We start from the raw sequence: 26,288 nt of genomic DNA, 5'->3' as shown, positions 1-26,288 counted from the left end.
AACTTGAATACTTTGATCAGATAATCACTTAACATTCTAAATTTGAGAGAAACAAGTTTAATTTGTCTTCATAACTGCTGAAGTCAAGCAGTATTCTCATAAAACTATGTGACCAAATTCAAATGTCAACATATCCTTCTGAAATTGTGGCACCCAGATTTGCTCACAGCACTTTAAGTGAGGTTGAACCAGAGTTTTGTATAGCTGTTTAACTTTAGATGCAGATACAGTTACAATAGTTAAAACACATTTGGATAGGCAGACAAACTGGAAAGGTTTAGAGGGAAATGGGCCAAATACAGGCAAGGTGGATGAGTTTGTTTTGAGAAACGTGGTCAGCGTGGATGACTTGGACTGAAGGCCTGTTTTTCTGCTGTATGACTCTATGGCTCTATGAGACGTTTGCAACCTTTTAACGTAAAAGCAACATACATCATTGGGTGGCACAGTGGTTAGCACTGTTGCCTCACAGCGCCAGAGACCCGGGTTCAATTCAATTCAATTCAATTGCACATTCTCCCTGTGTCTGCGTGGGTTTCCTCCGGGTGCTCCAGTTTCCTCCCACAATCCAAAAAATGTGCAAGTTAGGTGAATTGGCCATGCTAAATTGCCCGTAGTGTTAGGTGAAGAGGTAAATGAAGGTGAATGGGTCTAGGTGAGTTGCTCTTTGGAGGGTCGGTGTGGACTTCTTGAGCTGAAGGGCCTGTTTCCCTTAGATTAGATAAGTAATCTAATCTAAAATCTAAGTCAGTAATCTAATCTAAATACATATTTCTGGTAAAGAAAATGCAATTGCTGATGTTTTATCTCAAATATGAATTTTAGAAAATTCAAAAATGCAGCCAAGTGTCTTCGATCAGAGTGGATCCAATTTTTTTTTTCAGATTCAGTTGAATATAGATAAGAGAAGGCTCGACAATTTACTTAAATATGAACATTTATTGAGTAATAATAGGAAGTGAAATGGGAAGAAAAACAAAATAATAAGCCTCACACTGTTCTGCCCATCAGGGACCCCTCAATCAACACTGGTCTGCAGACTTAGGTTGTTCCTGGCACCATTTACAATCCCAGTCTGAGGTGAAGTCCAATGACTTGGAACAAAACTTTCTCTCTTATGCAATGTAACAAACAATAAGGCATGGAAAACAGCAACAGAAGACAAAACTACTGGCTAGTACAGAAAACACAGCTAAAGAGCAGCAAGCTGCAGCAGCTATCAAGTATCTACAACAATTTTCGCCCTTCAGCCCATCCTATATAATCTATTTCCTCATGCAGCTGTTGAACATCATCATTAATTTTAGCCTCTGGCCCATCCTATACAATCCAGCCTAATGATATTTGACAGTGCATGTTACAATTGCAAATGCAAATGCAAATCAGCAACAGGGACAGCCATGCAAGAATGAAAAATAATAGTGTGTAACCTACGCTAGGAGATTAAAACTAAAACAAAAATAACTAACATTAATATGAATAGGACAACAATATGTATCATCAAACCAGTGGTCACAGTGGCCTTTGGGGGGCAACTTTTATATTTTTATCCCACCTCCGATGTACAGTCAATTTTCTGAATGATTGTAGCATTGTGTGGAACTACCTCCAAATGTAGAAACCCCCTTTTGAGCTACAGTGTACACGGTACCAAACAATACAGCTCTAATATTCATCAGGCTTTACCTTCAACTTCTTTTACCTTCAACTTTTATTTTTCCCAGGATTCCCTTAACACAGACTCCTACACCACCTGAGTGTTAGTTAGACTTCTTTTACATACACTAACTGTCCTAATACATTACAATTTCACCTACTGTTTAGTCACACAAATGCTCAAGGTAGGATGTTTGTATGTCATCCGATGGGCCGTTTCGCTCAGTCCACCATTTCTTCACCCAAAATACAAATTCTTTCATTTCTGTAACATTTTGACATAATAACCGATCACACTTTTTATTTTGTTTGAAGGCCAGTTTCTCAATGGATGTTATGTCAGTGTCTTATCATTTAAATTATGCTCTTGTGCCACATTAATCCTTTTGTCAAGTAGGTGAACATATCTAAGACCCAGTCTTCAGTGCATGTTCTTGCACCATCTCATGTTTGTTACCTCCAAGGAACATTCACTTTTGCTCACATGCATTCGTATCCCAAGACCACTTGATCTTACCAAATGATTTTTGAGGTTTGATTCATTTCTCCACGAGCTTTGATCACCAATTCAGTCTTCATAGAACCATAAAATCCCTATGTAGAATCATGGAGTCTCTACATGGCATCATAGAATCCCTACAGTGTGAAATAGGTCCTTCGGCCCAGCAACAGATCAGGTTGACAAGAGGCTGAGAGTGGGAGATGGAGTTTAATTTAGATAAATGGAAATAGTGGAATATTGCGTGCAATTCTATCAGAAGGATGTTGCAAAACTTGAAGGGGTTTAGAAAAAACTTACAAGGATGTTGCCAGGGTGGAGGGTTGAGCAATGGGGAGAGGCTGAATAGGCTGGAACTGTTTTCCCTGGAGGCTGAGAGGTGACCTTATAGACGTTTATAAAATCATGAGGGGTATGGATAGGATAAATAGACAAAGTCTTTTCCCTGGGGGAGGGGAGTCCAAAACTAGAGGGCATAGGTTTAGGGTCAAAGGAGAAAGATATAAAAGGGACAGAAGGGGCAACATTTTCACCCAGAGTATAGTACGTGTATGGAATGAGCTGCCAAAGGAAGTGATGGAGTCTGGTACAACTGCAGCATTTAAGAGGCATCTGGATGGGTATATTAATAGGTAGGGTTTAGAGGGATATGGGCCAAGTGCTACCAAATATAAATGATTAGGTTAGGATATTGGGTTAGCACGGACATGTTGGACCAAAGGATCCATTTCCGTATTGTACTTCTCAACAACTCTAAATCCACACCGGTCCTCCGAAGAGTAACCCACCCAGCGCCTTCCCCCAATCCTATATTTATCCCTGACTAATGCGCCTAACCTACACATCTCTGAATGCCATGGGCAAGTCACATAACCTACACAGCTTTGGACTGTGGGAGGAAACCAGACCACCCGGAAGAAACCCTCACAGACAGAAGAATGTGTAAACTTTAAGCAGACATTCGCCAGGTGCTGGAATCAAACCTGAGTCCCTGGTGCTGTGAGGTAGCAGTACTAACCACTGAACACTGTGCTCATAAAAATCACCAAGAGAAAGCTATCAGTTTGGTGTTCCCATCTAAACTTCCTTTTCACTAAAGTGAATTTTAACCTAAATTGCCATTTCAACCCATTATTCTAATTTTTTTTGTCTTCTGCCACCAATGTCCACCCTTAATTACTTCATCTCATCCAGCTTGCAACTTAACTATTACCACCGTATCTAATTCCAGAGATCTGTAGCCCATGATACATAATTTTATGACATTTCAAAACAGAAGTCAAGCATTTCTGTTTGATTTAGACACAACATACTTACTTTGTTTGTTCTTTCTCTAAGATGACCCTTTTTTTGGAGTTACTTGCTGACTCATTCTAGATATTTGATGTATGTCAATGTAAATTCAATATTCTGTTCAGTCGCTTAAAATCACTAACCATTTTTGTATACATTGAAACCACTGAGACTGTGTGCATACACTTCATGGTCTCTCAGAATTCCATTAAATTTTCAGGTAACTATTTCATTTAAATGTTTTGGAATACCACAACATGTGAGTCTCACTATAATTTGTGTCATAATGTGCTTAAGTGTACCCAGGCTCAGTAGTTTTGAGATGCCTGGCACTCACTACGATTAATATTCTCACAGTACTTCCCCAACACTGAAATGCATTATTGATGAATGGCTTGATGGGTTGAGGTGCCTCATCCATCACCGTGTTGTGACATTGAATGTCCACAAACACGTTCAGCCCTCAGTGTCTCCAATTTCTAAACAAAAATCTCCATCCATTCCACGTCAACCATATCACACCAGGTTAATTTATACCATATCAGGTTAATAGTACAGATTCAGAATAAAAAGGGGAGTTGGGCATTAACTCCTGCATGTAATTACATCATCTGTCTCTTCTCCACCTTGAAAGGAGGAAAAGCCTACCCCTTTTGTGTTTCCTAAACTCCTCGCCGAGAGAGTTGCATTTTCAACATTCCAATGTTCCTTTCACTTGGATATGAATAACGAGTCAATCTTATCATCCAGAATGAAAGATTGATTCATTTTAAAATAATGTTTCAAATTTATTCTGGATAGAAAATGAAATTCCAAGCATGATAATTTCTGGAATTAAATTTACCGAAGTCCAAATACACCATGGAGCCAATTCAAAACTGTAATTTTTACCAAGCTTTACAACCCAAATTTTTGAATCAACATTTTGCAGATTTTTGTATTACTCAACCACTGATTGTTTCTTAAAAGAACACTACAACCATACATGTACAACACTGACATATGAATGTAGTAAGGACTGCAGACAAAGGGTCAAAAGTTGACTCCCCTGCACCTCTAATGCTGCTTGAACTGCTCTGCTTTTCCCAGCTCCAGTGGCCCAGGCTGATACAAACACATAAACACTTAAAATCACTATATATTTCCAAGATGCAAGCTAACTTCAAAGCATCCCCAGGTCTTGAGCTCCAGAGACAGAAACACGCAAATCTTGCAAGATGGCATTTAGCAACTAATAAACAAACGTGCATTCAAACCACACCACAAAGTGTTAACACTTTAAGGTTCAGTGCGCTTGCATGGCGCAGAAATCTGGCCTCTGGATTTTTTAGTAGTTTATCCTTTTTCTAATAATAACCATCCCCCATCCTTTTGGGGGTCCAAATCATCAAAACATTCAGCTGCAGACCTGAACCTCGAGCCCTGGAATATGGAAGGTTTCGAGGACGTCAGATTGCTTTTCCCCTATTTTATAGATTTTCCTGAATTCTATTCTCATCACCAAAAATGACTTGGATCACAAAATGAATCCAAGTGGTTCCTTTCAGATTTAGAGTCATAGAGTCATAGAGATGTACAGCATGGAAATAGACCCTTCGGTCCATCCTTTCCATGCCAACCAGATATCCCAATCCAATCTAGTCCCACCTGCCAGCACCCAGTCCATATCCCTCCAAACCTTTCCTATCATATACCTATCCAAATGCCTCTTAAATGTTGCAGTTGTACCAGCCTCCACCACATCCTCTGGCAGCTCATTCCATATACATACCACCCTCTGTGTGAAAAAGTTGCCCCTTAGCTCTCTTGTATAACTTTTCCCTCTCACCCTAAACCTATGCCCTCTAGTTCTGGACTCCCCGACCCCAGGGAAAAGACTTTGTCTATTTATCCTATCCATGTCCCTCATAATGTTTTAAATCTCTATAAGGTCACCCCTCAGCCTGCGATGCTCCAGGGAAAACAGCCCCAGCCTGTTCAGCCTCTCCTTATAGCTCAAAATCTCCAACCCTGGCAACATCCTTGTAAATCTTTTCTGAATCCTTTCAGGTTCACAACATCTTTCCTATAGGAAGGAGACCAGAATTGCATGCAATATTCCAGCAGTGGCCTAAACCAATGTCCTGTACAGCTGCAACATGACCTCCCAACTCCTGTACTCAATACTCTGACCAATAAAGGAAAGCCTAACAAACACCTTCTTCACTATCCTATCTACCTCCGACTCCACTTTCAAGGAGCTATGAACCTGCACTCCAAGGTCTCTTTGTTCAGCAACACTCCCTCGGACCTTTACATTAAGTGTATAAGTCCTGCTAAGATTTGCTTTCCCAAAATGCAGCACATTAAATTTATCTGAATTAAACTCGATCTGCCACTTCTCAGCCAATTGGCCCATCTGATCCAGTTCCTGTTGTAATCTGAGGTAACCCTCTTTGCTATCCACTACACCTCCAATTTTGGTGTCATCTGCAAACTTACTAACTGTACGTCTTATGCTCGCATCCAAATCATTTATGTAAATGACAGAAAGTAGAAGACCCAGCACCGATCCTTGTGGCACTCTACTGGTCACAGGCCTCCAGTCTAAAAAACAACCCTCCACCACCACCCTCTGCCAGTTTGAGCCAGTTCTGTATCCAAATGGCGAGTTCTCCCTGTATTCCATGAGATCTAAAATTTCTAATCTGTGTCCGTGGGGAACCTTGTCGAACGCCTTACTGAAGTACATGTAGATCTACTGCTTTGCCCTCATCAATTGTCTTTGTTACTTCATCAAAAAACTCAATCAAGTTTGCGAGACATGATTTCCCATGCACAAAGCCATATTCACTATCCCTAATCAGTCCTTGCCTTTCCAAATACATGTACATCCTGTCCCTCAGGATTCCCTCCAACAACATGCCCACCACTGAGGTCAGGCTCACCGGTCTATAGTTCCCTGGCTTGTCTTTACTGCCTTTCTTAAACAGTGGCACCATGTTTGCCAACCTCCAGTCTTCCGGCACCTCACTTGTGACTATCGATTGTGACAATTTGGTTAAATGTAGTTAAGAGAAGGATCAACAACAGCAATATACTTAAATATGAACATTCATTGAGTAACAATAAAAGATGAGAAAAAGAAGGAACATTTATTGAATGGTAATAATAGATGAACAAGGAAGGAAAACAAAACAATAAGCCTCACATCCTTCTGCCTATCAGGGACTCTTCGATCGATGCTGGTCGAGAAGCTTAGTTTGTTCCTGGCACCATTTGCGATCCTGGTCTGAGGTGAAATCCAATGACTTGGAACAAAACTCTCTCACTTAACAGTGTAACAAACAGCAAGGCACAGACAACTGTGACAGAAGACAAAACTTCTGTCTAGTACAGAAAACACAGCTGAAGAACAACAAGCTGCAGCAGCCATCTTCAGCCCATAAAGGAACGAGTACAGGACTCATTCAAGGTCATGCAGCTTATCAAGTATCACCAACAATTTTTGACCATCTGCCCATCAAATTCGCCAAAGAAGTTGAATAGTGATGTAGAATCTGATGCAAGAAACAATGAATTGCTATGAGTTTAGAGTGCTGTTTATCAGTTTAGTGAGGTTAACCTTGCCAGGAAATGGATTTTTAAAGTGGCATTTCATTCATTAGAGGGAGAAGGCATGGTTAGACGCTTATTTTTGTTTTACTTTTTGTCTTTATTGTAATGTGAAGCTGTGAGCTGAGAGCTGTGAGCTGAGAGCTGTGAGCTGTGAGCTGTGAGCTGAGAGCTGAGAACTGTGAGCTGAGAGCTGAGAGCTGTGAGCTGAGAGCTGTGAGCTGAGAGCTGTGAACTGAGAGCGGAGAGCTGAGAGCTGAGAGCTGTGAACTGTGAGCTGTGAGCTGTGAGCTGTGAGCTGTGAACTGAGAGCTGTGAGCTGAGAGCTGTGAGCTGAGAGCTGAGAGTTGTGAGCTGAGAGCTGTGAACTGAGAGCTGTGAGCTGAGAGCTGTGAGCTGTGAGCTGTGAACTGAGAGCTGTGAGATGAGAGCTGTGAGCTGTGAGCTGAGAGCTGAGACCTGTGAGCTGAGAGCTGTGAGCTGAGAGCTGTGAGCTGTGAGCTGAGAGCTGAGAGCTGTGAGCTGAGAGCTGTGAGCTGAGAGCTGAGAGCTGTGAGCTGAGAGCTGTGAACTGAGAGCTGTGAGCTGTGAGCTGAGAGCTGAGAGCTGAGAGCTGAGAGCTGTGAGCTGTGAGCTGAGAGCTGAAAGTGATCTTTGGACTGTGAGCTTGTTTAAGTAAAGTGAACAAGCAGACTGAGATTTTCTTATGAGTTTAATTTAATTGCAGGTTGATTCTTCTTCAAAAAATGCTCTAGACATTTGAGTTCTGCAGATTCATTATGCTCAACAGATAGCAAATGTTGAATGTTAATTGGGGCCGAAAGGGGAGACAGCCAGACTAACAAAGATTGACTTGATTTTGAACTGCGTTTAAGTCAGAAGGATTGTTGCTGCAAGAAAGAAGTGTAATTGCTCTCTGCTTATTCTCTCATTGAAAGTTTGGAGAATAGAATCTTAGTTATAAGTATTCAGCGAATATTCCTTGGAGGCTAGTGGATGTTATTTGCATACACTGGTTTCTTTAAAAACCAAGAAAAATATAATCCTATGTATCTATGATGTTATGAATAATGCAGTTTGCTTAAGTAACCTGGCCAGTTACATCTAATTTACTGTTTCTTTTTCACAATTTGCATTTGTTTGTCGATCTGTCATTGTGTCAGTGGGGGCTAGAATCAAAGAAGATTGGCTTTAATTTCTTTTCTCTAGTAGAATCATAAGCACTGACACAAAAAAAACTGAGAAGTGTATAAAAATGAAGAGAATAGTGAAAGTAAATGTTGGTCCTTCAGAGGACAAAAATGGCAAAGTAATAATGGGAAACTCAGAAATGGCACTGGGTCTAATCCAGTACTTAGCCTCTGTTTTCATGGTGGAAGAGAATAATTTCTTCCCAAAAACTGCTGTTACCAGAATGGAACTTGGTGAAATCACTATAACATGGGAGAATATATTAACTGATGGAATTAAAGGCAGGTTCGTCTCCAGGGCATGATGGTCTGCATAGTAGGGTATTAAAGGAAGTAGCAGCAGAGATAGTGGATGCATTAGTTGTGACATTCCAAAACACTCTGGATTCTGGAAAGGTTGGAAATATGCTAATGTGACACCCTTATTCGAAAAAAGGGTATAAGCAGAAAATGGGAAACCTCAATAATGGAGAAGTTGCTGCAGTCAACTGCAGTAAAAGCTTAGTTTACCAGTTTCAGTATGATTTCATGAAGGGAAAGTTGAATTTGACAAACTTGCTGGAATTCTTTGAAGACATAACCAGCAAGGTGGATAGTGGGGATTCAATGGATGTGGTATACCTCGATTTGCAAGATGCATTTGACAAGGTTCCATAAAAAGACTAATGCAGAAGGTTAGATCCTTTGGGTTGAGTGTAGAGTATTGAATTGGATAGGGGATTGGCTGACTGAGAGAAAGCAGATAGTTGGGATAATGGATCCTTCTCTAGATAGTGAACTGTGAACAATGAGGTGCCACAGCACTCCATTTCAGAACGGAACTATTTAGAATCTGACCCTGTAAGCAGGGTCAGAGCATAACATAGCCAAATACATGGATGATAATAAAATAGGTGGGAACACAGGCTATGATGAGCAGATTACAGATTTACAGAGTTTACAGATTGATAGCTACAGAGAATGGACCTGAATCTGGTAGATAGAGTTTAATATGGATAAGTGTCCATTTTGGCCAAAAAAAAGGGCAAATAATTATTTAAATGGGAATCAGATTAAAAGTGCATCAGAGGGATCTGGATGTCTTTGTGCATGATTCACAGGATATGGTTATGTTGGTACAGTATATAATAGTGTTGCAGACGTTTCATCCTCAGTGCTTGGGAGCCTCCTGTGAAGCACTTCTGTGATGTTTCCTCTGGCATTTATAGTGATTTGTATCTGCTGCTTCCAGTTGTCAGTTCCAGCTGTCCGCTGCAGTGGCCAGTATATTGGGTCCAGGTCGATGTGCTTATTGATTGAATCTGTGGATGAGTGTCATGTCTCTAGGAATTCCCTGGCTGTTCTTTGTTTGGCTTGTCCTATAATAGTAGTGTTGTCCCAGTCGAACTCATGTTGCTTTTCATCTGAGTGCGTGGCTACTAAGGATAGCTGGTCGTGTACACACCAACTAGCCACGACATCAACTAGCCACAAAACACGACCAGCTATCCTGAGTAGCCACACACTCAGATGACAAGTTTCTAGAGGAAACATCACAGAAGCGCTTCACAGGAGGCTCCCAAGCACTGAGGATGTCACCTCGACAGGGGACGAAACGTCTGCAACACAAATTCCTAGCTCGGCGAACAGAACCACAACAACAAGCACCCGAGCTACAAATCTTCTCCCAAAGTTTGAATAGTATATAATAAGAAAGGCAAATGGAATTCTGGGGTTTATTGCAAAAGAATGGATTATAAAAATAAAGAAGTGCTGTTACAATGACATAAAGTGTTGGTGTTCGGTTTTAGTCTCTTTACTTGAGGAAAGATGCGATGGCTCTGGATGCTGTTCAGGAGAAGTTTACCAGGTTGATTGCAGAGATGAAAGGCCTGTTGTACAAGGAGCAGTTGAATAGTTTGGTCTTGTACTCACTGGACTCCAGATGATGAGGGGGGAATCTGTTTGAAGTATGGAAAGCACTAAAGGGGATTGATAGTTGGACATTCGACACATGTTCTCCCTTGTGGGACAGTCTTGAACAAGAGGTCATGATATCGAGTCATAGAATCATTGAGATGTACAGCATGGAAACAGACCCTTCAGTCCAACCCATCCATGCCGACCAGATGTCCCAACCTAATCTAGTCCCACCTGCCAGCGCCCAGCCCATATCCCTCCAAATCCTTCCTATTCATAAACCCATCCAAATGCCTCTTAAATGTTCCATTGTACCAGCCTCCGCCACTTCCTCTGGCAACTCATTCCATTCATGTACCACCCTCGGCGTGAAAAGGGTGCCCTTAGGTCTCTTTTATATCTTTCCCCTCTCACCCTAAACCTATGCTCTCTAGTTCTGGACTTTGTCTATTTACCTAATCCATGCCCCTCATAATTTTGTAAAGCTCTATAAGGTCACCCCTCAGCCTCCGATGCTCCAGAGAAAACAACCCCAGCCTGTTCAGCCTCTCCCTGGAGCTCAAATCCTCCAACTCTGGCAACATCCTTGTAAATCTTCTCTGAACACTTCCAAGTTTCACAACCTAGTGGGGCAGCACGGTGCCTCAGTGGTTAGCCCTGCTGCCTCACAGCGCCAGGGTCTCAGATTCGATTCCAGCATCAGGAGACTGTCTGTGTGGAGTTTGCACATTCTCCCACTATCTCGTGGGTTTCCTCCAGGTGCTCTGGTTTCCTCCCACAGCCCAAAGATGTGCAGGTCAGGTAAATTGGCCATGTTAAATTGTCCATAGTGCTGGGGCATTAGTCAGAGGGAAATGGGTCTGGGTGGGTTGCTCTTCGGAGGGTCGGTGTGGACTGGTTGGGCCGAAGGGCCTGCTTCCACACTCTAGGGAAACTAAACTAAACAATAAAAGAATCTGATACAACATCTTTCCGATAGGAAGGAGACGAGAATTGCACGCAATATTCCAAAGTCTTGTGCAGCCGCAACATGGCCTCCCAACTCCTGTACTCAATACTTGGACCAATAAAAGAAAGCATACCAAACACCTTCTTCATTATCCTATCTACCTGCGACTCCACTTTCTGAGATGTCACAAAATTAGTCCTCTCAGAGGATTGTGAATCTGTGGAATTTACTGCCCCACAGTGTAGTGGAGACAGAATTAATAAACAGATTCAGAAAAGAAACAGACATGCTTCTGATGTAAAGTGGTATACAGGCATTGGGGTTCAAGCAGGAAAATGGTGTTGAGGCCAAGATAAGAATGGTGCAGTGCGGTTGAAGGGCTGAATTTCCTACTCCTGCCCCTAATTCCTACATTCCAATGTTAAGTAGATTACGTTTTTGCTTAAGTTTGCCCTGCTAATGCTACTGTACTATTAATAAACTTGTTAATTCTTTTCTTAAGTTATAACCTTGGTGTCTGGTATTGGTTATTCAAAATGTCTCATTAGAAGCCATTGGGGTCAACTTTGACGGTCATTGAGAGTTTCAATTTTACTGTGTTGTGACTCCAGAAATAAGGAGATTGATTTGACTTGGCAATCTGTCTTCCTGTCAGAACAGTGGCCATAATCTTCAAATCTTCCCTGGACTTGGAGGATTTCCCAGAAAACCTATGAAATGCAAATCTTATGCCCTTGTTCAAGAAAGATCAGAAATATAATTTTGTTACAGAATTTGTAGTCAAATTGATTAGGAAGATTCAGCACAAATTTCCAAAGTAGAAATCTAACTAACTTGATGGAGTTTTTTGAAGAGGTAAGAGAGAGGTCCAATCCTGTTGATGGAGCATTTAAGATTTTCCAGAAGGTGATATAGTGCCACACAATAGGTGAGCCACAGGCTATGCTATAAAAGGGACTTAGCAACATGTCTACAAAATTGATTGAGTGATAGGCAAGAGAGAGTAATGGTTAACAGATGTTTTTCAGACTGGAGTGAAAATTCACAGTTAGTGAAATGCTTTTCCTGGAGTGTATTAATGTGGTGTGCATGGGACAATTAAAAGTTTTCACAAAACATGAAATTTGGAAGAATTTAAATTTTAAGCAATGATGATCCACTTTTCAGTGCAGGTGACTGCTTTCAGATTCTAATTTGACGCTAAAGTGATGCCATTTCCTCTCGGTCACCCTCTGCTGTATGAAATATCAACCAGAACTTTTTTTTTACGGCATGAGGATAGACAAAGAATAATGTCCCATCTGCATTCCAGGACAGGGATAGAATAGTGAGAGCTTGAGAAGGAGAGTCCTTCATGGTAACTTCAGCTAATGTGGGAGTTTATCCCTGCTGTTGGAAGTCCTCTGCATCACAAACCAGCTGTCCAGCCAACTGAGCTAACCAACATCCACAAAGGGACACCCACAAGTGATGGGTGAGGTCCTCAATGAATATTTCTCCTCTGTATTTAACGTGGAAAAATAAGTTTGAATAGGAGTAGTCAGCATGGCTTTGTGCCTGGAAGGTTGATGAGGCATGTGGTAGACGTAGTCGATATGGATTTCAGTAAGGCCTTTGATAATGTTCCACATGGTAGGCTGCTCTGCAAGGTCAGATCACATGGAATGCATGGAGAGCTGGCAAATTGGATACACAATTGGCTTGATGGTAAGGGTGGAAGGATGCTTGTCAGACTGAAGGCCTGTGACTAGTGCTATGCCTCAGGAGTCGGTGCTGAGCCCACTGCCGTTTGTTATTAGAATAGATTCCTTACAATGTGGAAGCAGGCCTTTTGGCCCAACCAGTCCACACCAACCCTCCAAAAAGTAAGCCACCCAGACCCATTTCCCTCTAACTAATGCATCTAACATTATGGGCAATTTAGCATGGCCAATTCACCTGGCCTACATATCTTTGGACTGTGGGAGGAAACTGGAGTAATGTGAGGAAACCTACGCAGACATGGGGAGAATGTTCAAACTCCACACAGACAGTCACCCGAGACTTGTTGTGTGGTGTCTATTCATCTGTTGCCGTAGCCTCTGCTCAATCTCACCAATGTACCAGGCCTCAGGATATCCTTACCTGCAGCATATAAGATAGACAACATTGGCCAAGATACATGAGTATCACTAGCCCAGTACATCACCTCACACTTTTCTGCATTAAACTCCATTTGCCACCTCTCAGCCCAGCTTTGCAGTTTGTCTATGTCCCTCTGTAACCTATAACATCCTTCAGCATTATCCACAACTCCACCTACTTAATGTCATCCGCAACATTACTAACCCATCCTTCTATGCTTTCATCGAGGTCATTTATAAAAAATGACAAACAGCACTGGTCCCAAAATGTATCCTTGCAGTACACCACTAGTAACTGAACTCCATGATGGACATTTCCTATCAACCACCACCCTCTGTCTTCTTTCAGCTAGTCAATTTCTGATCCAAACTGCTAAATCACCCTCAATCCCATGCTTCTGTATTTTGTACTGTGGGGAACCTTATCAAACGCATTACTGAAATCCATATACACCACATTAACTGCTTTACCCTCATTCACCTGTTTGGTCACCATCTCAAGTAAGTTTGTGAAGCATGATATACCCTTCACAAAACCATGTTGACTATCCCTAATCCCTATTCCTCTCTCAAAATTATTCCTTTTTCCAACAGTTGACCCACAACTGAAGTAAGGCTCACTGGTCTATAATTACCAGGATTGTCTCTACTCCCCTTCTTGAACATTTGATATCCTCCAGGCTTCTGGCACTATTCTTGTAGATAACAATGACATAAAGATCAAAGCCAAAGGCTCTGCAATCTCCTCCCTGGTTCCCAGAGAATTTTAGGATAAATCCCATCCGGCCCAGGGGACTTATCTATGTTCACACTATCCAGAATTGCTAACACTTCCTCCTTGTGAACCTCAATCCCACCTAGTCTAGTCGGTTATATCCTTATATTCTCCTCAACAACATTGTTTTTTTCCAGTGTGAATACTGATGAAAAATATTCCATTAGCACCTCCCCTATCTCCTTGGACTCTATGCACAACTTCCCACTACTATCCTTGATTGGCCCTAATTTTTCTCTCATCATTCTTTTATTCCTGATATATCTATGTTAAAAATCACACAACGCCAGGTTATTGTGTGATTTTTAACTTTGTACACCCTAGTCCAACACCAGCATCTCCAAATCATGATATATCTATGGAAAGTCTTAGTGTTTTCCATGATCCTATTTGTGAACAACTTCTCATGTCCCCTACTGGCTCTCTCTTTAGGTCTTTCCTGGCTAACTTGAAACGCTCAAGCACCCTAACTGAGTCTTCACGTCTCATCCTAACATCAGCCTTGTTCTTCCTCTTGACAAGAGATTCAACTTCTTTAGTAAATCATGGCTCCCTTGCTCAACCACTTCCTCCCAGTCTGACAGGTTCATACTTATTAAGGACACACAGTGGCTGTTCCTTGAATAAGCTCCACATTTCAATTGCGGCCACATTCTGCAGTTTCCTTTCCCATCCCATGCATCCTAAATCTTGCCTAATCGCATCATAATTGCCTTTCCCCCAGCAATAACTCTTGCCCTGTGTTATATCCCTATTCTGAACATTCTGAACCATTAATCTTGTTTTATTAGCCATAGTTGCTGATTGCCCTGCAAAGTATTTTCTGCATTTCTGTCTTTCTTTTAAATTTTCAGCAATTGCAATGTTTTGATTTTGGATTCATTTCAAATTTCCACTTTGTGTTCCATTGCTAATTTTATATTATGTAATTTTGTATTTTGCTAACAGAGGTTATATCCCTTACATCTAATTACATCTACATCTCAAGGTCAACTCCTTTTGAAAGTTTATTAACTTAATTAAATATTCTCAATCACGCTCTCCACTTCTTCATTAAAAATGAGGTTAAGTTAATCAAAATCCTGATCCGCATTGGTTGAATGGCTTCCGCGTTACATAATAACTCGAATGACTTCTTTGCTTTTGGCAATCTGTGCTGCTTTTGATTTATTAAGCATATTTTACTAAACAGCAATTCATTTTATCCAAGATCAAATGTGACTTGCATCACTTTTTTTAACAGATCCCGTCAAGGAAGCCTCCAGGAGGAGAGCAACCCCCATGGACTAAAAGGTACAATTTATCACATGTGGGATAATCCATATGGCTGAAATTTTCCTTTTTGGAGGGTAACTATAGGTACAGGTATGTCAGCAGTCAACTAAATTGCTGGTCCCATTGTTGGGGAAACTCAACATATTGTACACCAATCACTTGGTTAAGACTTGACTGGTAAGCTTTAATGCGCTTCTTGGCAAATCATGGAGCTTGTCAATGGTGTCTTGTCTAACCAGAAACTGCTGGCCAGTTAATGAGTTTTGAGATTCTGTGGCCTAAGGATTCTTTGTCCATTCCTGCTCTTCAAGGGATCAAATGGCAAGAAGGTCAGCCTTTTCATTTTCATTCTTACATGCTGGGAGTCATAAGAGGGTCATATATAGTATAAACTCACAGATACTGATTCCCTCTTTTTAAAAACAAAGAATTGTGTATGCTGGAGATCTGAAGGAAAGTAGAAATTGCTGGAGAAACTCAGCAGGTCTGGCAGCATCTGTGGAGAGGAAGCAGTGTAAACATTTGGATCCAGTAATCTTTCTTTAGAAGTCCCTCTTTCTTTCTCGGCAACATTTGTGATTTTGGTAATATGCTTCTTGTTCAAATCAAAGATTGCCACTACCACTAAATGGTGGTAGATATTTATCAGAGATGGATTTCCGACCACAACCTGTTCCACCTCCTAAACTGCATGTATCTATCTCCATAACATTATCTCATTTTGTGCCTGCATCCGATTGTCACCTGTAGAATATCTTTATTATTGTGGTTCTGCTCGCCGAGCTGGAAGTTTTAGCTGCAAACGTTTCGTTCCCTGGCTAGGGAACATCATCAGTGCTGTTGGAGCCTCGTGTGAAGCGCTGCTTTGATGTTTCTTCCGGTATTTATACCGCTCCAACAGCACTGATGATGTTCCCTAGCCAGGGAACGAAACGTTTGCAGCAAAAACTTCCAGCTCGGCGAGCAGAACCACAACAACGGATACCCGAGCTACAAATCTTCAATCAGATTTTATCTTTATTATCTCAAAACATGACTTCAATTCCAAATGCAAGTTAATTAAAATACTGCTGTCCATGGTGTAGCTCTCACCAAAGCTAGTTCACAGAGCAGCATTCTGCTCAATAATGGACATTGGTTCCCTTTCTGGAAACCGCTAAATTCTAAAACTCTTATATTAGTTTTCTAATCCTTCAAATAACTTATCTGTTTCTGCCTCTAAAATCTCAATCATCCTTACAACCCTTCAAAAACACTGTGCTTCTCTAACTCTAACATGTGACGTATAGAGTCATAGAGACATACATCATGGAAACAGGCATTACAGTCGAACTTGTCCATGCCAACCAGTTATCCTAAGCTGAACTAGTCCCAGTTGCCTGCATTTGGCCCATATCCCTCTAAACCTTTCCAATTCATGTAATTGTCCAAAAGTCTTTTAAATGTTGTACAGGTATCCCCCACTTTTCGAATATTCACTTTACGCCACTTTGTTTTTATGAAAGACCTACATTAATACAAGTTCTTGCAAATCCAGGAAGGGTTTTCACTTTCATGAAAAATGGTGAAACCTTTCCCATATAAATCATGCATCTTCGCTTTATGCTATTTTCAGGTTACGAAAGGTTTCCTGGGAACAATCTACTTTTGGATAGTGGGGAGTACCTGCAACTGTATCCATCTCTACCTCTTCCTCTGGCACCTCATTCTCTGCATGCATCACCCTCCGTGTGAAAATGTTGCCTCTCATGTCTTCACCCTCTCAATTTAAGCTGATTCCCTCCAGTTTTGGACTCCTGTAGTGTTTTTACCTTCAGATGCACAGATTCTTTGCTCTGGAATTGCCTTCCCAAACATTCTAACTTTCTGTCTCTCCAACTTTCTATCTCACCACCTTCCTATCTCTTAACCTTATCTATTTAAAGTGATATACAGCATGAAAACAGTGCCTTCACAATCTAGCTCATCCATGCCGACCAGATATACTAAATAATTCTAGTCACATTTCCCAGCATTTGGCCCAAATCCCTCTCAACCCTTTCTATTGATATATCCATCTAGATGCCTTTTTAAATGTTGTAATTTACCAGTCTCCACCACTTCCTCTGGCAGCTCACACACCACCCTCTGCATGAAAAAGATGCCACTTAGGTCCCTTTTGAATCTTTTTCCGCTCACCTTAAATGTTTTGGACTCCTCCACCTGAAGGAAAAGACCTTGTCTATTTGCCTTATTCATGCTCCTATAAAGTCACCCCTCAGCCTCCGACACTACAGGGAGAATAGCCCCAGTGTATTCAGCTTCTCCCTATAGCTCAAACCCTCCTAGCAATATCTTTGTAAATCTTTCCTGCATCCTTTTAAGTTTCACAACATTCTTCCTATAGCAGGGAGACCAGAATTGCATGCAGTATTCCAATAGATTAGATAGTGATCTCATCAATGTGCTGTCCAACTGCAATATTTTCTCCAACTCTCCACTTCTCAATCGCTCTTCCCTCCCTAATGATGCCTGAATGTTTGGTTGTCTGTCCTAATATCTCCTTTCTATTGCTTGTGTAAAACTTGGCTGAATTCCACGTTTGACTCTGGATGAACTCTCGGAAAGCACTCACAAATTATTACCACATGAAATGTGTTTTGTAAAAGAAAACAGTTACTGCCTAAACAAAACCCGCGGTTGCTGGAAATCAGAAATAAAAATAGAAGTTGCTTGAAATTGCTTGAAAAGCTCAGCAGGTCTGGAGCATCTGTGGAGAGAAAGCTGAATTAATGTTTGGGTCTGAATTAATGTTTCTGATAAAAGGATCAGAATGTTCTGAAGAAGGGTCACTGGACCCATAATGTTAATTGTGCTTTTTTTCCACAGATGTTTCAGACCAGCTGAGTTTTCCAGTAATTTATGTTTTCAGTTTTGAAAGTTGCTATTGTGCTTTTGAGGGCTGTCACTGACTTTGTTGAAAGTCTGTCTCTGGTTTGCCTACAGGGCTGAATGCTAAGAACAGTTTTGAGGATGATTTGAGTCTGGGAGCCGAGGGTGAGTGGTATTTTCTTTGTCCTGAAGATATTGCTGTATCAAATGATAAGGGCTTCCAACCCTTTTCGTTGTTTAGTGGTAAACTTATTAACCTCAGCATCTTTTTGATTTTAAGTTAAATCAATTCCATACTCACAAACACTATACTTCTAAGCTCCATCATTCTTTAAAAACACTGAAAATTTGCTCTTTCTGAAAAGTTGTTGCTTTGTCATTTCTGTTCCATTACCTGAATTTTCCTATCTTACTTCACCCTTTTTCCTATCTTAAATCACCTTCTTAAATTTATTTGTTTTGCAGCTTCAGATTGTTTCTATGACTGCTATTACAAGTGCCCAATAAACATTTCTCAAAATTGCCAAATATCATACCTGTGGCAATTACTTATTATCCTACATCTGTGCCTTTTTACACATTGTAACAATTTCATATATGGGGTTAATGAATGTTCTATTAATATAAAGATGTTTCAATTGGGACGATCCTGCTTTTCATAATAATGGGTTGAACTCAAATCAACAATTCTTAATGTTTTGAAGGAATGCAGAAACACATTCAAACGTGGCAAATCCATATAGTTTATCCACGTTTATGTATTGTTTCCAGTTCTGCAAGTTTTCCACAGCAGTTCGAAGTCAAGACAAATCATTGAAGTGCACATTGTGTGTCTGGGTCTGCTGGCCTCTGCCATCTAGAACATAGAACATAGAACAATACAGCGCAGAACAAGCCCTTCGACCCTTGATGTTGCGCTGACCTGTGAACTATTCTCAGCTCATCCCTCTACACTATCCCAAAATAATCCAAGTGCTTATCTAAGGATTGTTTAAATCTCCCTAATGTGGCTGAGTTGACTACATTAGCAGGTAGGGCATTCCACCACTCTTGATTAGCATATTGAAAGAGTCTCTCATTATGAATATGTCAGATTTTCGGAATTTGTTTAGGTTCAGTTCCAAGGTTTCATAGAATTTTGGATGGCAAAGTCTGTGTGATTTTTGAAAAATGTAAATTACAAATGAGTTTGATGCAGGAACCTACTTCACAGTTTCAAATCATGGCTTATTTTAAGTTGAAACTTCCTTGTTGAAGGATTGACTGGAGGACTTTACCCCTAAGAGTTCTGATAGCTTAGTAATTGCTTCTCCTGTATCAATGAACGTGAGCACTCTGTTCCATTTTAAGTAAAATCAGTACCATACTCAAACTACTGAATAAAACCTGAAAGAACTGTGGATGCTGTAAATCAGAAACGAAAACAGAAATTGCTGGAAAAGCTCAGCAGGTCTGGAAACATCTGTGGAGAGAAATCAAAGTTAATGTTTTGGATCCAGTGACCCTTTCTCAGAACTGATGTTAGCTAAAAAAAAGTTGACTTTTATGCTGAAGATAAGATCTGGGGGAGGGAGATAAGGAGTAAATGATAAATGGTGATAGATCCCAGAGAGAGAGAGATAGGACCGTAATGAGACCATTCAGCTCACTGATTCTTGATTATAGCTGAGATGTTTCTCAAGCCCATTCTCCTGCCTTCAACCTAGAACTCTTTATCTACTTACTAATGAAGAATCTATCTATCCCCATCTTAAATATACTGAAAGGCTTGACCTCCATAGCCTTCTGCAGCAATCAGTTCTACAGATTGACACCTTTCTTGCTGAAGAAATTCCTCCTCATATCAGTTCTAAAGAGTTGTCTCTTCACTCTGAGGCTGTGCCCTGGGTCCTGATCTCTCCTACTAGTGGAAACATCTCCATATCCATTTGATTCAGGCCTCTCAGTGTTTTGTAAATTTCAGTGAGATTCATCCTCATCCTTCTAAACTCCATTGAGTACAGAGCCAGAATCTTCATATGACAAGTCCTCAGCCCTGAGATCATCCTTTTAAATATCTTCTGGACCCCTTTGAATGCCAGTACACCTTGCTTAGATTTGGGGCCCAAACCTGCTCACAGTATTCTAAATGCTGTCTGACCAGAGCTTTAGGGGTCAGTGGTGCACAGCAGTTCAGGCAGCATCCAACGAGCAGCAGAGCTTTATACAGCCTCAGCAGTTCATCTCTGCTCTTGTATTCTAGCCCTCTTGAAATGAATGCCCACTGAGGTTGTATGTTAATCTTAAGAGAATCCTGAAGTAGGTGTCCCAAGGCCCTTTGTGCTTCAGATTCCCAAAGCCTTTTCCTGTTTAAAAAATAGTCTATGCATCTAATCTTCCTTCCAAAGTGCATGAGCTCACACTTTCCCACATTATATTCCAACTATCACTCCTTTGCCCACTCTCCAAGTAGACTCATCAATTTTAATGGCATTTAAATGGTCATTGGATAGACATATGGATAATAATAGAATAGTGTCGTTAGATTGGCTTCAGATTTGTTTCACAGGTTGGCACAACATTGAGGGCCAAAGGGCCTGTACTGCACTGTAATGTTCTATGTTCTGTATTCTATAGCGTCCCCACTCCCTCAACACTTCATGTCCTTCCACCTATCTTTGTGATCTGCAAACCTAGCAACAATATCCTCAGTTATCATCTATCAGGGTTGTGTCAGAGGTTAGCCAAACAAGTACTTGATTGTGAAAATGTATTTTAAACATGGACTGTTCTTTAAACTAATTGATGACTAGTCATTCCAGCTTCACATTGTGGCATCAACCATGTCAAGCTGCACACTTGGGCATAACTAAGTGCCCACTTTTTAAAATTCAGTCATGGGACATTTGTTGCGATGACTAGGCCAGCAATTATTGAGAAGGCAGTAGTGAGTTGCCTTCCTGAACCACTGCAATCTCTGGACTATTAGTAGTCCCACAATTCCACTAGGGACAGAATTCCAGATTGTTCACCCAATCATGCTGAAGATTTGGCAATATATTTCCAACTGAGGATTGTGAATAGGATGGAAGGGAACTTGCAGATAATGGTGATCCCATGCATCTGCTTCGATTGTCCTTCAACATGGAAGAGGTCATGAGCTTGGAATCTGCAGTATAAGAAACTTTGTGAACTTTTGCAGTGTATCTTATGGATGGTACATGCTGCTGCTGCAGTTGAGCATTGGTGGTGGAAGGAGAGGATGTTGGTGGATGTGGTATCAATCAAATGATAATCAAGAATAGATTAACAAGATACTAATCGGCCAGGTTGGATTTGTCCTGCTTTTATGTTACAGAACTGGTAATTTTCCATTTTGGTAAATAGATGCCTGTGTTGTAATAACACTGGAACAGCTTGGCAAGGGATGCAGTACGTTCTGGAGCACAAGACTTCAGTACTGTTGCCAGAGTGTTGGCAGGACCCACAGCCTTTGCAGTATCCAGTGTCTGTAACTGTTTCTTTGTCCTGGATTATGGCAAGATGGCAATTGCCTGGCATTTGTGAGATGCAAACATTACTTATCAATTTTCAACCTCAGCTTGGCTATTGTCCAGGTCTTGGTGTATTTGGAAATCGACTCTTTCAGTATTAGGGCAGTAATAGGGTAGCTCAGTGGTTAGCACTACTACCTCAGTGCCAGAGATCTGGGTTCAATTCCACAGTCAGGTGACTGTATGGGGTTTTCACATTCTGCCCATGTATGTGTGAGTTTCCTCCAAGAATGTGCAAGTTAGATGGATTGGCCATTCAAAATTACCCACAATGTCCAGGGATGTGCAGTTAAGTGGATTAGCCATGGGAAATACAGGGTTGCAAGGATGGCATGGTGGCATGGTTAGCACTGCTGCTCACAGTGCCAGGGATATGGGCTCAATTCCAGCCTCAGGTGACTGTCTATGCTGTGCTTGCACATTCTCCCCATGTCTGGTGGGGATGCTCTGGTTTTCTCCCACAATGCAAAGATATGTAGGCTAGGTGCATTAGTCAGGGGTAAATATAGTGGAGGTTACTTGGTGGGTTACTCTGTGTAGAGATGTTGTGCTGAAAGGCCTGTTTCCACACTGTAAGGATTTTAAATTCTAATTAGATAGGCTAGGGACCTGAGTCTGGAGGGGATGACCTTTGGAGGGTTGGTGCTGAATTGATGGGCTGAATGACCTGCATGTTACTGAACACTGTGCAATCATCAGTGAACATACATATGATGGGAATAATATCATTGATGAAACTGTTGAAACCATTACCTTGAGAAACTCTTCTAGGGAAGCTGACTGACATCTAACAATTACAAACATTTTCTTTTGCTTTAGTTTTGGATCTAACAAGCAGACCAGTCCCCCCACTGCCGCCCCATTCCCCCCCCCTCCCCACCCCCGACACGCCATACCCCCAATTTCTATTGATTCCAGATTTGCTTCTTGATGCTGCACTCAGTCAAATGCAGCCTTGACGTGAAATTCTGCTGTTTGTTCATGTTTGAACCAAGGCTATAGTGAGGCCAGGAGAGGCCCTGGCATATTTCAAAGTGGCCATTTGTGAGGAGGTTATTGCTAAAGAGGTACTGCTTGATGATATAACATAGAATATTAAACATTACAACTCAGTGCAGGCTGTTTGGCCCTCAATGTTGCGTCGACCTATGAAACCAATCTGAAGCCTATCTATCTTACACTATTCCATTTTCATCCATATTTTTATTCAATGACCATTTAAATGCCCTTAAAGTTGGTGAATCTACTACTGTTGCAAGCAGGCCATTCCACGCCCCTACTATTCTCTGAGTGAAGAAACTAACTCTGAAATCTGTCCTATATCTATCATTCCTCAATTTAAAGCTATTCCCCTTGTGTTAGCCATCAGCATCCAAGGAAAAAGGCTCTAACTGTCCAGCCTATCTACTCCTCTCAATCTTCTTCTCTCTTAGAACAACAGCCTCAAGTCCCTCAGATCTTCCTCGTAAGACCTTCTCCATACCAGGCAATATCCTGGTAAATCTCCTTTGAACCCTTTCCAGAGCTGCCACATACTTCCTATGGTGACTAGAACTGTCCGTAAACTGTATGCAATTGCACTGATGATGGCACCTTCCATCACTTTACTGATGATCAAGAATAGATTAGGAGTAGTAATTGGCCAAGCTGAATTTGTCTTGCTTTTTGTACAGGACAGGCAATTCTCTATCTTATTGAGTAGATGCATATGTGGTAACAGTGCTGGAAGCTTGTCTGGGGGTGCAGCAAGTTTTAGAGCACAAGAATATTGCCAAGGTCTTTTTGGTATCTAGTGTCTCCAATTGAATTGACTAATAATTGATATCGTAATGCTGGGACCTCTGGAGGAGGCTGAGATGGCTCATCCAATCACCATTTTTGGCTAAAGAATATTACAAATGCTTCAGCCCTACATTTTGCATTGACATGCTGGGCTCTTCCACCATTATGGATGTGGAGATGTGTGGACCCTCTTCCTCCAATAAGTTATTTAATTGTCCACAATGTTCATGATACAATATAGCAGAACCACAGAGCATAGAACTGATATGTTGGTTGTGGAATTGCTTAACTTGCTGCTTTTGTGTTTAACAGTGAGCATGAGGTAAAACATCAAATAGGTAAACAGATTATGGAAAGATGTAGATGCAATAGGGTAGTGGTGGTGAGAGATTTTAATTTTCCCAACATTAACTGGGATACACTTAGCATCAGAGGTCTGGATGGATAGAATTTGTAAGAAGTAACCAGGAGAGTTTTCTAGAGCAGCACGTCAATAGTCCAATGAGGGAAGGGGCCATATTGGACCGGTACTGGTGAACGAGCCAGGACAGGTGATAGAAGTTGCAGTGGGGGATTTCTTTGGGAACATTGACCACAATTCGGTAAGTTTTAGAATACTCGTAGATAAAGAAGAGAGTGGTCCTAAGGGAAGAGTACTAAGCAGGGCCAAGGCCAATTATATCAAAATTAGGCAGGAGCGTGGAAATGTTGATTGGACACAACTATTTGAAGGGAAATCAATATTTGATATGTGGGAGGCTTTCAAAGATAGGTTAAAGATAATGCAGGATAGGCATGTCTCGTTGCAGGCAAAGGATAGGAAGGGCAAGATTCGTGAACCGTGGATGACAGGAGAAATTGTACAACTAGCCAAGAGGAAAAGGGAAGTGTACATAAGGTCGAGGCAGCTAAGTACAGGCGGGTCCTGGAGGAATATCGGAAGAGTAGCACAAGTCTTAAACGAGGAATCAAGTGGGTTAAAAGGGGTCATGAAATAGCTTGAATGAGCAGAATTAAGGAGAATCCCAAAGCATTTTATTCTTATATAAGAAGCAAGTGGGTAACTAGAGAAAGGATTGGTCCACGAAAGGAAAACGAAGGAAGGCTGTGTGTCGAACCTGAGCGAATGGGTGAGATTCCGAATGTTACTTTGCATCAGTGTTCACTGAGGAGAGGAGTATGATGAATGTTGAGATTAGAGATAAAAGTTTGATTAGTCTGGATCATGTTGACATAAGTAGGGAAGATGTGTTGGGAAAGCTAGAGGTTATTAAGGTGGACAAATCTCCATTACCGAATGGCATCTATCCCAGGTTGCTAAGGGAGGTGAGAGAGGAAATAGCTGGGGCCCTGCCAAATATCTTTGTGGCATTCTTAAATACAGGTGAGGTGCCGGAGGACTGGAGGGTTGCTCATGTTGTTCCCCGGTATAAGAAGCGTAGTAGGGATATTCCAGGTAACTACAGACCAGTGAGCCTAACATCAGTGGTGGGAAAGTTGCTGGAGAAGGTACTGAGGGATATTTAGAAAAGAATGCACTTATGAGTGATAGGCAACATGGTTTTGTGCGGGGGAGATCGTGCCTTACCAACTTCATAGAGTTCTTCGAGGGAGTGATCAAGTTGATAGATGAAGAAAGGGCTGTTGATGTCATATACATGGACTTTAGTAAGGTATTTGATAAGGTTTCCCCATGGTAGACTAATGGAGAAAGTGAAGTCACATGGTGTGCTGGGTTTTCTAGCTAGGTGGATAAAAGACTGGTTGAGCAACAGGAGACAGAGAGTAGTAGTTGAAGGGAGTTTCTTGAAATGGAGAAAGGTGACCAGTGGTGTTCCACAGGGGTCAGTATTGTTGTGAAACTTGAAGGGGTTCAGAAAGGATTTACAAGGATGTTGGAGGATTTCAACTATATGGAGAGACTTAATAGGCTGGGGCTGTTTTCCCTGGAGCATCAGAGCTGAGGGGTGACCTTGCAAAGGTTTATAAAATCATGAGGGGCATGGATAGGATAAATAGAAAGGTCTTTTCCCTGGTGGGGGAGTCCAGAACTAGAGGACATAGATTTAGGATGAGAAGGGAAAGATATAAAAGGGGCCTAAGGGGCAACTTTTTTCACACAGAGGGTATTATATGCAGAGAATGAGCTGCCAGAGGAAGTGGTGAAGACTGGTATAATTGCAGCATTTAAAAGACATTTAGATGGCTAAATGAATAGGAAGGGTTTAGAGGGATATAGGCCAAATGCTTGCAAATGGCACTAGATTAGGATAGGATATTGTGTAGCTTCACCATGTTGACTGCACATTTTTAGTTATGTGTGGTACTGTTCTTGGCATATCCCAACTGCACTGTTCACTGAGCAGGGTCAGTTCCCTGGTTTAATGGTAAAGTGAGGATTATGTTGGGTTATGAGGTTACAGATTATGTTGGAGAACAATTCTGCTGATGATGATGGCCCACAATGCTACATCTGTTTCCATTACTAGAGTGGTGGCCTAGGATCCTGAAGGACCTTGAAGATCTTGTTGCTAATTGTGAAGTATGACTGCACTAAACTCGAAGAATCTTATTTCAATGCTATTAATATTGGCTGATGAGGTCGAGTACTCAAAGACACATATGCACAATTATTATGGAAAAAATGTCTGGGGAGTAATATAATGTAAGGGCATGAAGGTGTTAATGCTGAAAAGTGTCTTAAGTTGATAATGTCATATGGACCTGTGAGCAGAAGCACTAGGGTCTTGCAGCAGTGAGACTGAGTATCCGGGTCCTCCTCATATTCTCTGTATTAAGGTAACTGATAACTAGTTGCTTAGCTGCATTAAACTACTTTCTATTCAATA

The 26,288-nt window shown here is 41.3% G+C and overlaps 1 protein-coding gene across 2 annotated transcripts in view; it reads left to right on the top strand.

Moving 5' to 3' along the window:
- Positions 1 to 26,288, top strand: part of tespa1 (thymocyte expressed, positive selection associated 1) — a 118,671-nt gene that overhangs the window by 40,840 nt on the left and 51,543 nt on the right. For both annotated transcript variants that reach the window (XM_060846996.1, XM_060846995.1), the window contains exons 4-5: positions 15,222 to 15,271; positions 18,239 to 18,289. In XM_060846996.1, the coding sequence (XP_060702979.1) occupies positions 15,222 to 15,271; positions 18,239 to 18,289 (101 nt within the window). The remainder of the gene's footprint in view (positions 1 to 15,221; positions 15,272 to 18,238; positions 18,290 to 26,288) is intronic.

This window comes from Hemiscyllium ocellatum, chromosome 29 (genome assembly GCF_020745735.1).
Source record: "Hemiscyllium ocellatum isolate sHemOce1 chromosome 29, sHemOce1.pat.X.cur, whole genome shotgun sequence".
NCBI lineage: Eukaryota > Metazoa > Chordata > Chondrichthyes > Orectolobiformes > Hemiscylliidae > Hemiscyllium > Hemiscyllium ocellatum.
The sequence above is the reverse complement of the archived record's forward strand: the minus strand, read 5'-3'. Positions and strand labels throughout refer to the sequence as shown.